Raw genomic sequence first — 15,688 nt, 5'->3', positions numbered from 1 at the left:
CTTCTGTCATATTGTGTGATCCTCACACTGTTCACTTAGCGTTCATTATTCTCTACCTTGATTTGTTAAATATACTTTTATGCCTAGATATCATCTCAGTGTCTTATTTCTCTTTATATCCTTCCTGGTTCTTAGGTTGATACTTATACAGAATATATGCTTAGTACACTTTCAGTTAAGTCCAATAAAAGCTTTGAAACAACTTGATCAAAGGAACCTGTTCCTCCAACGTTCAAAATATTTTTTAAAGTAGATAGGTGAGAGAAGATATTCAGGAGTTCTGGTTCCCTTCTCCCTCTGTCCTTCTGATATCCCACAGATATGTATCAATACATCCTCTACCTCATTCAAGCCACATGGTGAACTATTAAGGACGTCCCTTTGTCTATGTAAACTATATCCAACTAGGAAGAGGGCCCAATACAAGAAATGTATCCTTTTCATGCATGAAATTCACTAGAAACAAACCCTCTAATTTCTATGAAACAAAGGCTGAATAAAACCAGGAAAAAAAACTGAATGTGTGATTTATTATATTTAAGATTGGTCTATATTGGTCTATAAGGTTTAAATATGTCTGGCATAATTAACAATAAATGAATGCAACTTTACAAAATCAGTATTTTAATACAGTACGGGACTAAATGTGGCAACTGTGCTTCGGAAGATTGAGATTTCCTCAATGCAAATAAAGGCCTATGCAGCACCATTTGGAAGCTTCCACTAAAAATGCAAGGGGCAGCAATTATCACAAGCTCTACTCAAAACACAGGACTACCTGAATCAAGCATTAGAGGAAAACAGTGGAGTCATTCAGGCGTAAGATGTCAGATTTGGTACAGGATTAAAATACTAGCTTTTTTTTTTAATGTCCTGGTTTCAAATTAATAAATACAAAAACAATATAAAAATATACACCAGTTGATAAGCCTGCAGCGCAGAGGACCGGAAGGCTAGATCTCGCTCTCATACGTCTGTAGGTACGTCTTTAGGGTCAGAATTTCCGGGTAGCTGCGGCTGGTCTTGCGGAAGAAGTCCAGGCTGGTGAGATGCTCGATGTCCCGCACCCGGGCTGTGTGCATCTTGAGAAGCTCTTCCACCCATTTCGACTCGTCCTCTGAGCTCTGCCACGGAAAGGAAAGACAATCAGAGTCAGAATTTTCCAAAGGTGTTTCTCCAACACTGTTTGGTCCAAGTCCACACACAACCTCTGCGAACTCCTGAACCCAAAGCCAAGGTGTTTTCTTCCTCCTTGGATTCTCCGCGGCTCCCACATCCCTGCCACAACGCACCACAAATACCGGCCCTCGGCTGTTGAAACATTTTCAGCAGCAGTTAGCTGGACCGAATAAAAGCGAGGTGTGGTGCAAGAGGACGTTTGATTCAATGGGTCTTCAGAACAGAAATCAAGATCGGGAGAGCGCAAGGCCCTGGAGAAATCAGTCATTTCTCTCTCGCCCGAGGTCGAATTGAAGCGAGGAGCAGAGCGCAGGAGGACTGGGGCGCCTCGGCCTCCCCCGGGGGGTGCAGAGCTTGTGAGTGACGCACACGACGTGTGTGCACCCCTGGAGCTTCTGAAGAATATGCTAGATTGATGACGTCACCTATTAGACTGCAACCGATTGAGACTGCAGTTAAGTTTGACTCGACTCATATCAATTGAGCCGCTCAGCGAATACACCTGGCACTTTGGGGCCCAAGAGGCCGGGGTTGGAAATGCAGTACCGCTTCCTGCCTGGGAGACGGTGCTCAAGCTCTCTAAACTCTCGGCCTCCTTTCCTTCATTGGTACACAGAAGGAATAAGGTTTACTACAGCTCCTGGGACAGGAAGAAGGACAGGAAGGAAGAAGGGGGTGAGAGTGAAAAAAACCGTTAAGGGTGATCCTAGGATGGGAAGAAAGGAAATCTCTTTCTGTCATAACTGCTTGCGAAGAATTGCCTCATTGGCCCAGACTCAAGATGAAAGACATTTAAATGTCTCACACTAAATAGTTTATTTCACATCTAAGGAGAAATTAAAAAAGTAATGCCGGGACCTCCCTGGGGGTCCAGTGGCTAAGACTCTGGACTCCTAGAGCAGGGGACTCAACGTTTGATCCCTGGTCAGGGAACCGGATCCCACATGCCACAGCTAAGACTTGGTGCAGCCAAATAAATCAATGATTAATTAGCAAAAAAAGAGAAAAGAAAGAAAAAATAATGCCCACAAAGCAGTCTTTACTTTAAAAAAATATTTTTCACTTCTGAGGGAAGTTGAGAGAATGAGATCTGAGAACCTTGAGAATGTGGGGAAATGTCTACCTTCAGAGAAGAGATGGGGCGGGAGGATCTTTGCAAATAATCTCATTTCCAAATTGCAACGGCTGCCAAGAGTCCTTCTACAAGTTGAAGGGTAGCTGCATGTCCCAGGACTGAGACGGCTCAGGCATGCCTTTGCCCGAGTCTTCCACCGCAGGCGGTCTCCGTGAGCTACACCGAAGCCCAAGAACCTGCACTGGGTTTTCTCGGAAAGCTCCAACCCACATGGGCCTGGACAGGGAGCTCTGGCAGCTCGTGCCAGTGCTAAATACGTCCAGGAGGGTGTTGGTTCAGGAAACTGATGCCTGGCCATCCCCGGCAAAAGGAAGAAACAGGAAGAAATTGCTTTGGAGGCTGGGGGAAATAAGGATTTTAATCCTCCAAGCCCCACCCTCCTCACCCAGGCTGACCAAGATCTCTGCGATTCATAGGAAAGGACAGGCCTAAATATAACTCTGCCCACAACGGTACTGACCAGTCCTCAGTGTGACCATATAATTAACGAAGTAGGAGGTCTCCAAATGGGTCGGGACCCCCTCAGAGTAAGCAGAGTAAGCACGAAGAGATATTTTGGGAGAATTTTCATATTCGACTCATTCATTTGATTTTTCAATGGTCAGTAAGTTTAATGTTTCCTTTGTAAACACAGTCTTTTGAATGTGTGGACACGGGGTGAAAAGGTTTTTCCTAATTTTAATAATGGCCAGCTGGGATTATAAGACTTTGGGGAAAAATCTGTCTTTTGCTATTTCTTTCCTAGGGAAGTGATTTGCCCGTTTCATCTGAGAGGCATTCTCCTCTGGTTCTCACAGGCTAAAATCCAGCCTCCAATTAGTCAAAATACTGGGCTACGCTACAGGAAAGAAAATGACTTCTGCCCCTTGCTAGCTGGCAACCCACTCAAGTATTTGCTGCAGGAGACTCTAGTATGAAACGCAAAACTAATAAAAGTCGAATAAAAGTTCAAGTGAACCAAGAGAGGAAAAGAAAAACTTTAAAAATAAATAACTTTACACATTAATGCAAATGAAAGCACAATCCAGGGACTTGCTTCGTGTTTGTTTTGTTTTTTGTTTTCGATATGGACATTTATTCTTCACCCGCCTTCCTTCCAAACGAGCTTGTGAATTCAAGTCCCAGCAGTTTTAAGGTGGACCTTAAAGCAAGGGTGTAACTCAAAATGACATGTGTACCCCCATGCTCACTGCAGCGCTGTTTACCAAACCCAGCTCATGGAGACCCTACGTGCCGCTTAACAGAGGATGGAAAGAAAAGATGTGGTCTGTGTATACAATGGGACACAGCTCAGTCACAGAGAAGAGTGAAACTGGGTTATTTGTAGAGACATGGATGGACCTAGAGTCTGTCATACAGAGTGAAGTCAGAAAGAGAAGAACAGATGTTGTCTATTAATGCATAGATGTGGAATCTAGAAAAATGGTACAGATGAACCTATTTCCAGGGCAAGAATGCAGACGTGGAGAACAGACGTGTGGACCCGGTCGGGGGCAAGAAGGGGAGGGTGGGACGAAGTGGCAGGTTGGGACTGACACATACGCTACCGTGCGTAAAGCAGGTAGCTAGTGGGGACCTGCTATAAAGCCTAGGGAGCACAGCTCAGTGCTCTGGGATGACCTGGAAGGGTTGGATGGATGGGAGGGACGGTCTGAGAGGGAGGGGCTATAATACATACAGTTGGTTAATTTCATTGTACAGCAGAAACTAACAGCATTGTAAAGCAATTATACTCCAATTTAACAAAGTAAAAGAAAGCACAGACAGCTGTCTATGTGGCAAGGGGTTCTTCAGTAAGAAGCACGCTGGCCATGAGCACTGCAAGAAACACCTCTCAGCCCGGGCAGGGAGGAAGGCACGTAAGGACATCAGTTGCTGTCGTCAGACATAACGTTGGGAGGAATAAAAACTGCCTTCGAGCTGAGTTCACGACAATGTTTTCAAGCTCCTCCATCACCCACTTCCCCAAATGACAGGAAAATGTGAACACCTTCCCTCAAGAACTTAGGTGTCTCCTACACGGCTGAAGTCTGAGATGTCTTTGTAGACTCCGCCTTGTCTTAAACATGTATGGCAATTTTCAATTTCACCCCATAAAATATGTGTTTACTTTTTTGCAAAAATGTTATCTCCCCACAGCAAGATTTCAGTAAAACTGAAGTTCAGATCCAGAGGTATTACACCCCCCAGCCCCGGTACACCATTAACTACTCCTGTGGGGTGTAGACAATCAGAATTGAGAAGGTCAAGCCAATCAGCTGAGAATAGCTCCTCTCTCACCTGACGCTCCCTTGCTTCTCCACCTCCCATCCAGTTATTTCTAAGATTTTATTGATTCTTGCAATACAATATTGCTGCCTTCCACCTTCCTTTAGAAATCTCCAAGACCACACCCCAGTTCAAGTTCTGTTACCTCAATCTTGGGAATCCTGCCAAAGCCCTTTGAGGACCATGCTTCATCTCCTCCAATTCTGATTTATCTCCCCAAACAGAGTCAAATAATTGCTCTCATGCCTAAACATTTTTTGTGGTTACCTTTGTGGCTCAGCTGGTACAGAATCAGTCTGCAGTGCAGGAGACCTGGGCTGGGAAGATCCCCTGGAGAAGGGAAAGGCTGCCCACTCCAGTATTCTGGCCTGGAGAATCCCATGGACTACACAGTCCATGGGTTGCAAAGAGTCGGACACGACTGAGTGCCTTTCACTTCCCTAATGTTGATGCAATAAGCAAAAAATGCTAAGGCTCCAAGCTTCCACTATAGAAATCTGATAGATTTGAAAGAGGATGGGCTTTTGAAAACAGAAGTCTTGAATCTAAAGTTCTGCTCTTCTACCGACTAGGTAGAAGGCAACCAGATAACCATGCTACAGACTTTTCCTTTATGAGCCACAGGTTCCTCAAGACTCAATAAAGGGGAAGGGGAGGGGGTCATACGTACCAGCCTAATAGGGTAATAAGCTGATGAGAAATGACACAGGAGACCAGGCTGCACAGGACTGGGTGGCTAACACGGACTCGACCAATGGTGACACCTGCTACCGTGGCTGCTATGGCTATTTTTATTTTATTTTAATTATTATTATTTTTGGCCTCATGAAATGTGGGATCTTAGTTCCCCGACCAGGGAGGGAAACCAGGCCCCCTGCTTCGGAAACACAGAGTTTTAACCATTAGACCAGCAGGGAAGGCCTAATGACTTTTTAAAATTTTTTTTTTTTTTGGCCTAATGACTTTTATTTCAAATTTGATTCTACGCAACCTTTAAAACCTTATCTCCCACTATGATCTTCATTTCCAATATTCTGGGCAAACTTACTTAGCTTTTTTGTAGCCATATTTCACATTTCTATCTTTTCCTGAATCCATTGTTTTTGTTTCGGATAGGTCAATCTTCACCTATAATTGAAGCCCTAGCCTCAAAACTGCCTTGTCCATGAAGCTGAAAATCTGTCTTGAAGCTATTCTTAAGTCTCTTTGCCTTTTAGTGAAGCAGAGTGCTTGTTTCATTTGCTCTCCCCTGGAAGGCTGCCTGGAGGAGTGACTGTGTTAAACACAGCCTGGTTTCTCCCAGGGTACCTTACATAAATAATTAAGGAATTTAAGCACTGCTTGTTGACTAAAAATTTTCTTCTGGAGATTTTAGCTCTGATCCTTCTATTCTATAAACAAAAGCATAGAGACTATTCTAAAATCAACCTTGAAGCACAAGGTTTCCATCGCATTAAGGAGACCTGGAGTGGTCACGTGATTTGCCCCCAAGCGCAGCATTCGACCAGGGCCAGGCGCACACAGCATGGCTCCTGCCTGCCTTCCTGGGCCTTTTTCATCCTGCCGCCCTGCTTTCACGTTGGAATAAGTGAATCGAGTCATCTGTCTTATTTAAGAATGGGGTGACCTGTTACACCTGCCCTTACAACTTACACATCAAAGTCTGATGTGTAGAGCATACATTCCTGTGTGTTTGTGTCTATATTTAAAATGGATAAACCAACAAATTCCTACTGTGTAGCACAGGGAACTGCTCAGTGTTACGTGGCAACCTAGATGGTAGGGAATTGGGGGAAAATGTATATATATCCCCAAATGAATCCTTTTGCCGTCACCTGAAACTTTCACATTTGTTAATTAGCTATTGTTGTTGTTATTTTAGTCACTAAGTTGGGTCTCTCTGCAACCCCATGCACTGTAACCTACCAGGATCTCCTGTCCATGGGATTCTCCAGGCAAGAATACTGGAGTGGGTTGCCATTTCCTTCTCCAGAGTGACTGGCTATACTCCAATATACAAAAAAAAATTTTTTTTTAGTTTTTATTAATGAAAATTTTAAACAGCCACAAAAGTAGAGTGAAGGATATAATGAGCTCCTGGCCGTTCTTCCCTCATTTCAATAACTACCAAAGTTGTGCTACTTTTCGCTGTTTTCAAAATATATTTGTCTTTTGCAAAACTGAAGGCATTTGAGCACTTTTATCGTTTGTTAAGAGCAAACACTGAAATAGAACTTTATTAAATGCACAATACCCTTACATTGAAAATTAAAACACCATTAGAACACAGAGTTCCCAAGTGTTAGGCAGTTTTGTTGGGTCCTTTCCAAAGACTCAACTTGTATACCCATTTGTATAGTCCAAATGTTTTATAATAAGCGTGTTCTAGTTCAAGGGTGGGGATATAATTTAAGACACAAAGATGAATTCTGTCAGCAAATCCCAAAGGACACTGCTCTTTTATAACTACATTTTTTTAATTTTCAAAATTAAAATATCAACATCACTAGCAACACCACATCTACTGTGTAAAGTTCAAATTTCCTTTGCTTGCTTTATTTGTTCTTGAGCTATATCCCATTCAGGGAGTGTGGTCAGAGCGCACGTGTGCTCAGTTGCTTCAGCCGTGTCTGACGCTTTGTAACCCTGTGGACTATAGCCCTCCAGGCCCCTCCGGCCATGGGATTCTCCAGGCAGGAATACTGGAGTGGGTTGCCATACCCTTCTCCAGGGGATCTTCCTGACCCAGGGATCAAACGTCTCTTATGTCTCCTGCATTGGCAGGCAGGTTCTTTACCACTAGCACCACGTGGGAAGCCCTATAGTCAGAGTACAAATGCATAATTTATTTGAATTCTTTTCTCTGTGCAGTTATGTTATAAACTTGATGCAGTCATTTGTCTCGTTTTATTTAATCTGTATACATATAGCTGACTCACTTCATTGTGTAGTGGAAATGAACACAACAATGTAAAGCACCTATATTCCAATTACAGAATAATAACAGAAGAAGGTGGGATGATTTGAGAGAATAGCACTGAAACGTATACATTACCAAACCTAAAACAGGTCGCCAGAGGGAGTGCGATGTGTGATGCAGGGCACCTGAAGCCGGGGCTCGGTGACCGCCTGGAGGGGTGGGGTGGGAGGGGGCACCTGTGTGCTTAGGGCCGGCTCACACGGACGCACGGAAGAAACACCGCAACACTGGGAAGCAATGATCCTCCAACTAAAACAAGTTCCCCTGACGCCTTACAAATAGGGTGAAACTGTGCCCCTCATTTAAGCACGGCTCATCCCTGTTGTCTGTAGATGATATTTCATAGCATCCTCCCTCCACTTCCAGAAATGTTCTAGTTTGGATAATAATAATGATAATAATAAGGACCTATGTGCTTGCTGAACAAAACCTAAATAAAATTAAACAAGTAAATTAAAAAAAAATAATAACAATATAAAGACTTTTAAAGCAATGAAAATGGAACCGGAAATACGCGTGAGACAAAGGAGCGCGGGCGGAAGCGGAAGCGGAAGCGGAAGCCGCGAGGGCCGCCACGTCTGCACTCACGTTGCAGCTCTCGTCGTTGTCGGGCCTGTGGGGCAGCACGAAGGCGGACACGGAGAGCGGCCCGTCGCAGCGGTCGGCGGGCTGCGTGAAGTCCAGGCAGCTGGTGAGGATGCTGTAGTAGTGGGTGGGCACGGGGACGGAGCTGCCCTCCACGTACCTGGCACGGGGAGGCAAGACGAGTTAGGGCTGAGGGAGGGCGCCCTGTGAGGCGTGCTCCGGGAGCGCTGCCCCAGCGGCTGCAGGGCGGTTCCTCTCCAGGGAGTCGCTGTCTCCCTCGCAAGCGTTACCCCACGTCTCTGTCTTTGAATATCATGTTTTCAGTGCCCCAGATCTCCTTTCTCAACCTGGCAGAGCAGAAAAGGTACTCGAGACAAAGGAAAACCGCCCGAACCCAGACGCAGAGGCTGGCCACAATGACGGGTCCGCGGAGTGGCGGTGGAAGCCAGGGAGAGCCAGGAAGCGCCGCAGGAGGAGGGACGGTGTGGAGCTGGGGCCGTGATGCTCCGCTGAAAGCTTCCGTGCTGGGAAGCACCATTGTGAGGCCCACATTTCAGGAGAACTCGCATAGATCTGTATCAGATGGGCCAGAGGCAGAAAACACAGGGGCTAGGAGAATAGCCCTTTCAGGCCACAGTGAGGGCCTGAACTTGGTACAGAGAACTCATTTACTAAGGAAACTTCTGAGGACTGAGTGCTGAGCATAAATAATTTTTGCCAGTAGAGCACAGCATAGGAAGTGATCATTCCTTACTTAGTTTTCCCTTATCTTCATTTTAATCATTTTCAAAATACTGAAATTACGATTAAGCTGATAATACAATTTGAGCTTAAAACTGTAACAATAACCATCAATCAATGTATGAGTAAGATAAAATTTCTCTTATGGATGACTGGAAAGGGAGCAAGAGCTATTTTATTACTTATCTATATTTAAAAAATTAACATTTTTGTCTGCTGCTGCTGCTAAGTCGCTTCAGTCGTGTCCGACTCTGTGCGACCCCACAGAAGGTAGCCCACTAGGCTCCTCTGTCTCACAATTAAACCCTGTCATATTTTGTGTTACTCTGTTTCATGCATGTATACAGTTAAGTGCTGATCTATTATGAATTTGTTGTATTTATATCTTCTTGCCTTCTCCACCAGACTGTAAGTTCCTCATGAATAGAGTATGCCTAATTCTTTTATATCCCTAATAGCACCAGAGAGGGACAGAAATGAGATTTGATTAAAGTTTATATGCAATTTCCTATTGAGATGTACTGACTCAGAAAACCTAAGGAATTTTAAAAGTGCCCCCCCCCCAAAATAAGGGAAACAAGGGAAAATTATTTCCATGAGTTATTAAAGAATAAATGAAAAAATTTAATCTTTTGATACATATTCTTTGATGGAGCTGAAAAGTGCATTTATTTACCACAAATTCCTGTTTCTTTCAACCCCCAATGCCATGTTTCATAAAAGGCCCAAAAGAACTGAAGAATTCACAAGGAGATTCAAAGAAGAACAGGTTTAAGAGGCATCAGCTCTTCTCTGGTACATGAGTATTTGAAAAATATTCTTGAGTGAGATCTTGGAATTTAAAAGCTTACTGTTTGATTTTGTCTTGTGTGTCGTGTAAGCCATCGTAGTCATAGTCAAAAATTGGTCCACTTATCACATTAACTCCATTTCTTTCTGAAGCATATTTCTTCACCAGAACCCTTTGGAAATAATTCCAGATGCCTGTGCAAAGACAATATCAATTCTTTGTGAACAAAACTCCTTGCTTTGGCCGAAGTCTCTCTAGGATGTGTTAAACAAGACACATATCACAAGTTAAGAGACAATAGAGCTGTTGTGATTCTTGAGAACAACCCATCGTAAAGCACTAGCTGTGTGTGTGTCATTTATGAACCAGAAAAGACATGGAGACATTCATTGGTAGAGGAGTTTACGCTAGGTGAACAGTCAGGGAAGGCTTTGCAGAGGAAGTGGTTGTTAGGCTGAGATCTGAAGGATAGGGGGGTATTTTTGAGCAAAGAGGTGGAGATAGAACATTCCAGGAAGACAGAATAGCTGTGCAATGGAGGAAGTATAGTGTTTGTGAAAAACTGAAAAAAGGCCTTAATCTACTTTTTTTTCTTTCACGATGTCATAGACTAGTTCCCAAGTTTATGTCTCTAGCCGTAACCTTTCCATGCAGCTCCAGACATATTATCCAACCACCCATCTCACGGTGCATTTGAAGACCTCATAATCATATCTAACAAAAAATTATTCAAACAGAATTCTTAATTCTCCTTTTCACTCCTGTTCCATCTCTTGGCTTCTCCATCACAGTCAGTGGCACTCGCTCTCAGATGTTCAGGTCAAAATCCTAGGACTCACCCTGGACTTGTCTGCTCTCTTCATACGCATGTGGCAAAGTCCTGTCAGTGAGACCTCCAAAGCACAGCCCTGTCTTCTAAAGCTGACCACTCCTCACCATTCTCACTGCATCCACACTGATCTAAGCCACCATCTTCTCTTGCAATGAGCTACCACAAAAGACTACTTCCTGAGCTACCACAAAAGACTACTTCCTGGACCCCCTTGTAGCTCAGGGGTCCCCAACCTCCAGATCTAATGCCCGATGATCTGATGTGGAGCTGATGTCATACCAAAAATAAAGCACCCAATACATGTAATGCACTTGAATCATCCCCAAACCATCCCCTTCCTATCCCGGAAAAACTCTTCCACAAAACTGGTCCCTGGTGCCAAAAAGGCTGGGGACCGCAGGCTGTATGCGGCCATTCTCTGGAGCAGCCAGACGGATCCTCTTACACCATGAATCGGAGAGTGACTCAGGCTCCCCAACACCCTTTTCTCACACTCCAGATGATTTCTCCCGTAATTAGAATAACCCCCAGCTCTCCACCGTGGCCCCTGCCTCCCTCCGTGGCTCTCCTTTCCATTCTTCCCCAGCTACAGGCTTTCTTCTGCCCCTGCTTGCTGAACGTGCTTCAGAGTAAGGCACATGCTCCTCCCTCTATCTAGAAAACTCGCCCTTGGTTTGGGATCCCCGGGTGTCTCCTCCACTCTGCATTTCTCAGCTTCACAGTCATCCTCTAGAGAAGACTCCTCTGTCCAGGCTAGCTCCAGTTCCACGACAATCAATCGCGGGGCAAGGACGGGTGGAAGGGTGAAGAGAAAATGCGAGAGAGAACGGGCAATGCAAACCAGAGAAGCTGGCTCCAAAATGTTAGATATGACTTACTGTACTCGACGCTATTGGGTTGGTCAAAGAACTCATTCAGGTTTTTTTGTACAGTGTGATTGAAACACTTGCACTTTTTGGCCAGCCTGATACATGGGGGTTATGAGGTTCAGGCTGTTATCATTTCTTACCTCCTCTAATTAAAAAATACTTGGGCATTTTCCCCATGGGGTTTCAACTGCTGATGATCCTCTATCCTAAATGAGAAGGACAGAGCAGCCACCAGAGCCAAAGCACCACGGATAATTATTTGGAATAAAGAAGGGAGGACAGTGGGGGAGAAGTTCAAACGTTAACTTAAGCGTAAAAATTGGAGAGGACAGAGGGAAAGAAATAACAATGGGAACAGTCAAAAGGCCAAACCCGCAGAAATGTGGCCTGTGAAAAACCATTCCCCACTGAAGAACAGCGGGCCCTCTGTGAAGGGCCTCTGGCCACACCAGCCTCAGGGTGGGACCGTGTGTGTGTTTCCTTTATTGCTGCTTGGTCAAAAAGGCATCAGCAAAGAAGAAAGAAATCCAGGAAACCCAGATTTGTGGAAACTCAATGAAGCTGCATTCCATGTAATATGACAAATGGATTTACGTGAGTTTATGAAACATTTCTCCCCTGGGCCTGAGAACAAACCAGGAAACCTCCTTTTAAAAGCATACTTTAAATTTTCACTCATATGCAACAGATTCTACCTTTGAATAAGCCCTTATTTACTAACTGAGGACATCAAATAAACATTTTTTTCCTCTAAACCATGCTGGCCGTTTCACCAATGTCAAGTTGAGGAGGCACGGCCCCGTAGATGACACTTCACCATCTCGTTTCTGTTCTGAAATTTTATTTTAGTCCTGAGAGTCATGTAACACAGCCCAGTGTGCCTTTACTAAGTGAAATTATGTAGAGATGTTTCCTTTTCCCACCCTTCCTAGAAGCATCCAGGTCTGCTTGCTGTAAATGAAATAAAGGGAGGTCAAGTCTGTTCCATAATGCCCTCTCTGTCTTTGAAGACATGGATGCATGGATGCATGGTAGATGGAAGGAAGATGGATAAACGGATGGTTGGAAAATGAATGGACGGATGGATGAATGGATGGGTGGAAGGAAGATGGATGAATGGGTAGATGGATGGATGGATGGGTGGAAGGAAGATGGATGAACGGGTAGATGGATGGATGGATGGGCGGATGAATAAATTCTTTGTTATCAGAAATAGGAAATGGACTGGACAGTTACAAATCCATAAAAGTCATGTGATCAAATCTTATAATTTTACAAATGAGAGACTAAATGGCATTTCTATGGTCACACAGGCAGTGGTCACACTCCAGGGACCAGAATTCAGTTTGGGAGCCAGAGCTCACCATGCTTATACCATTCATTTCATCACTATCACAAATATTTATATTGTATAGAAAGAAATTATGAGTGTATATAATTTACACAGCCCTAAAACCAGCTGAGTTTATACTCCGATGATTCAGAAGACTCGTTAAGGTCTTCCTAGGTTTCAGGATCAATGTTCAGACTACATCGTCACCATTCCCCTAAAGGAAGGGTTGTTCACAGCTTTTACTGTAACATTCAATAAATACAGATGCGGTTAGATGTTAGACAGCCTCCAGAGTACAGAGAAGACTAAACCACTGATAGAGTGCGCACTGAAATAGGGAGAACAACAGATGAGCAGCACAAACTTGGTTTAGCTCAGCTTCTACCATTCATGACCCGAGTCACTTCTTGTGCCTTTAATTTCTTAACTGTAAACAAGGGATAAATAGTAATCCACCAAGCTCCCTCACAGATTCATCATTTGGATTAGCAGTAGAGAATTTACATTAAAGGTTGTTGAAAATTATAAAGGCTAAACACATGAAAGTTATTAAAATGAATATAGAGGTAGGGAAGGTAAGTGGTAAATTTAGAAACATTTCTTCCCACAAATAATCTACTAGGTAAATATTGGACTTACGTTTAAAAGCAGGATACATTGGAACCATATTGGTTACAAGGAATGCATCGTATTTAGCTTCTGGGGACGAGCTCAGATCTAAACATTAGGAAAACAAATAGTGTCTATTACACACTAAAATCGACATCAATACAAAAAGGTAATCTTGTAAATGACCCAAACAGCGTGCAGTGACTGGACCTACTTTCATTTCCACTTATCCCCTCGCTGTGCCGTCGCCGGCTTCTCTTCCTACTCCACCTCTCTTCTTCACTCACTCGTCTCCTTAAATAAAATTTTTATGTTCTTTTGCTTCCAACCTAATCTTGGGTCTACTAAGTATTATGTAAAACAGTTCCTTGACTTTACCAGTGTAATTTGGACTTTAAAAAATGTCATCAAGGTAATGAGAGATAATTAAAGGGCTTCATGTATTAAGAGATCACATCTATAGTAGTATTTAAAAGATTAATGTCTTACTAATTTCCTATTTCACTTTTAGCTTCTCATTTAATGATGTCAGGAGACACACTGACTGTTCCCTTGCACTTGAGAACTCCCCGGGAATAGGACTTGTGAGAGCTGGTCTCTTTTTCTGGCTGCTTTTGGAAGGCTCCCAGAGAAGTTCATCTCCTCAACCTCTTGAGCACCCCTCTAAAAACCACCGAAATCCTAAATACCAAGTTGCACACGCCAGACTCCACAAAATAACACCCCTCTAGAATGGTTAGATCCTGGTCTTCTGTAACTTACAAGGAGGAAAGAGGAATCCATAGGACATCTGTTTATCATTTTTGTAGGCCAAACAGCTCTGACTGAAACTCGGAGAAATGCGGACGTCAGGCCGGACACAGTTGGTCAGGTGTGCAGCGATGTCAGAGACGTCAGCCTGAACAGTGAGTCACAGGTCGTCAGCAAAGCCACGAGCGAGACAGTACCAGACCAACAGGGGCACTGAACCAGACTGCTTGGTTCCAAACAGCCAAATTCAAAACCCCACTAGCTGTTACTAGAGCTCATACTCTGATAGTCCCTCTTTAAAATAAACAAACAAAAAAGTGAGGACTTCCTTGGCAGTCCAGTGGCTAAGACTCCATACTTCTAACTCAGGGTGAGGTTCAATACCTGGTCAGGGAACTAAGATCCCACGTGCCACTCAGCCAAAAAAGGAAAAATACACTCTTTAAAAAAAAAAAAAAGACCTCACTTTTAAATCACAAAGCTAGTAATTTTCAAACTCTTTTTTTCTACTAGCAGAACTCTCTTATCAGTCTTAGGTAAAACAATAATACAGAAGGCAGAAATCTCACTGTTGACATAATGAATGAGATTCCACAGAAGACAGCTTAAAAAATAATATTCTGAGAAATAATATAGACATATCTCTTATTTAAAAAAAATAACTGTTGATGTATTGTATGTGCCTGAGTACAAATTAATAAGAAGCTATGTTTGGGGCAGTTGAAGTAGTCCTTTGTATTCAGAAATTAGAAACATATCTCGACTGTAATAAATTTTTCTAATTTCTGATATAAACTGAACTATCTCATCTTTACCAAAACTGAAACCCCAACATATAACAAACCTTCATTAAAAAAACAAAACGATGTTAGTGGGTCAGGCTGTGATGTGTGGAGCCGTGGGTATATGGGAATTCTCTGTCCTTTCCATTCAATTTTGCTGTGAACCTAAAACTGCTCTAAATAATAAGTATATTAAAACGCACAGCCAAATCTTGATAGCTTCTGAAACTACTGGGCCATGACAAGCAGAGTAAAAGAAACTAACAGAATTAGTATGCTATGCTATTTCACATATTACCGTGAAGTTATTAGAACATGGCAGAAAGCCTAATTCAAAATATTTCACAATAGAACCAATGTAGGATTTCTTTCATCAGGAAAAATTAAAGTCTTTTCTAAGACAAAATTCTGTTCTGCCAGCAATCATTCTATTAAGGCATGGAGCATAATGACATGAAGAACAGGAAACCCAATGCTCTCAATGACCTGTTTGGAAACAGTGTATGATGTCCAGAGTGGCATTAGAAATATTTCACTATAACCGCTTTCAAAGTCAGTGTGATATAAGATATCATATCTAGTCCGATAGAGCACGGCAGGCCGTCCATAGAGGAGATGTCTCTCTAGGAAAGAAAAAATAATCTGTCTTAAATACAGATTAAAATGTACATCAAATGTTAAAGACTCAAATGAAGAGAGTCAAGTTGTCCAACATTTGCTTGCTTACTATTAATAATATAGTTCCTTCTCCTTAATTTAATCAGGTTAGTGTTCCTATTACTTTGGTGGTTTATTTGATCACCTAAGCATGGGTCAAGGCTTCCAGTCATCAAAA

At 43.0% G+C, this 15,688-nt stretch overlaps 1 protein-coding gene across 1 annotated transcript in view; it reads right to left on the bottom strand.

Moving 5' to 3' along the window:
• The window catches only part of ENPP2 (ectonucleotide pyrophosphatase/phosphodiesterase 2), a 91,932-nt gene continuing 76,754 nt past the window's right edge, over positions 511-15,688 (bottom strand). The window contains 6 exon segments of the mRNA XM_018058157.1: positions 511-1,124; positions 8,151-8,307; positions 9,740-9,872; positions 13,352-13,429; positions 14,084-14,219; positions 15,340-15,476. Coding sequence (XP_017913646.1) covers positions 954-1,124; positions 8,151-8,307; positions 9,740-9,872; positions 13,352-13,429; positions 14,084-14,219; positions 15,340-15,476 — 812 coding nt within the window. The 3' untranslated portion in view covers positions 511-953.

Source organism: Capra hircus, chromosome 14, assembly GCF_001704415.2.
Source record: "Capra hircus breed San Clemente chromosome 14, ASM170441v1, whole genome shotgun sequence".
In the NCBI taxonomy this organism is placed as follows: domain Eukaryota; kingdom Metazoa; phylum Chordata; class Mammalia; order Artiodactyla; family Bovidae; genus Capra; species Capra hircus.
This window is presented reverse-complemented; position numbering and strand designations above follow the sequence as displayed.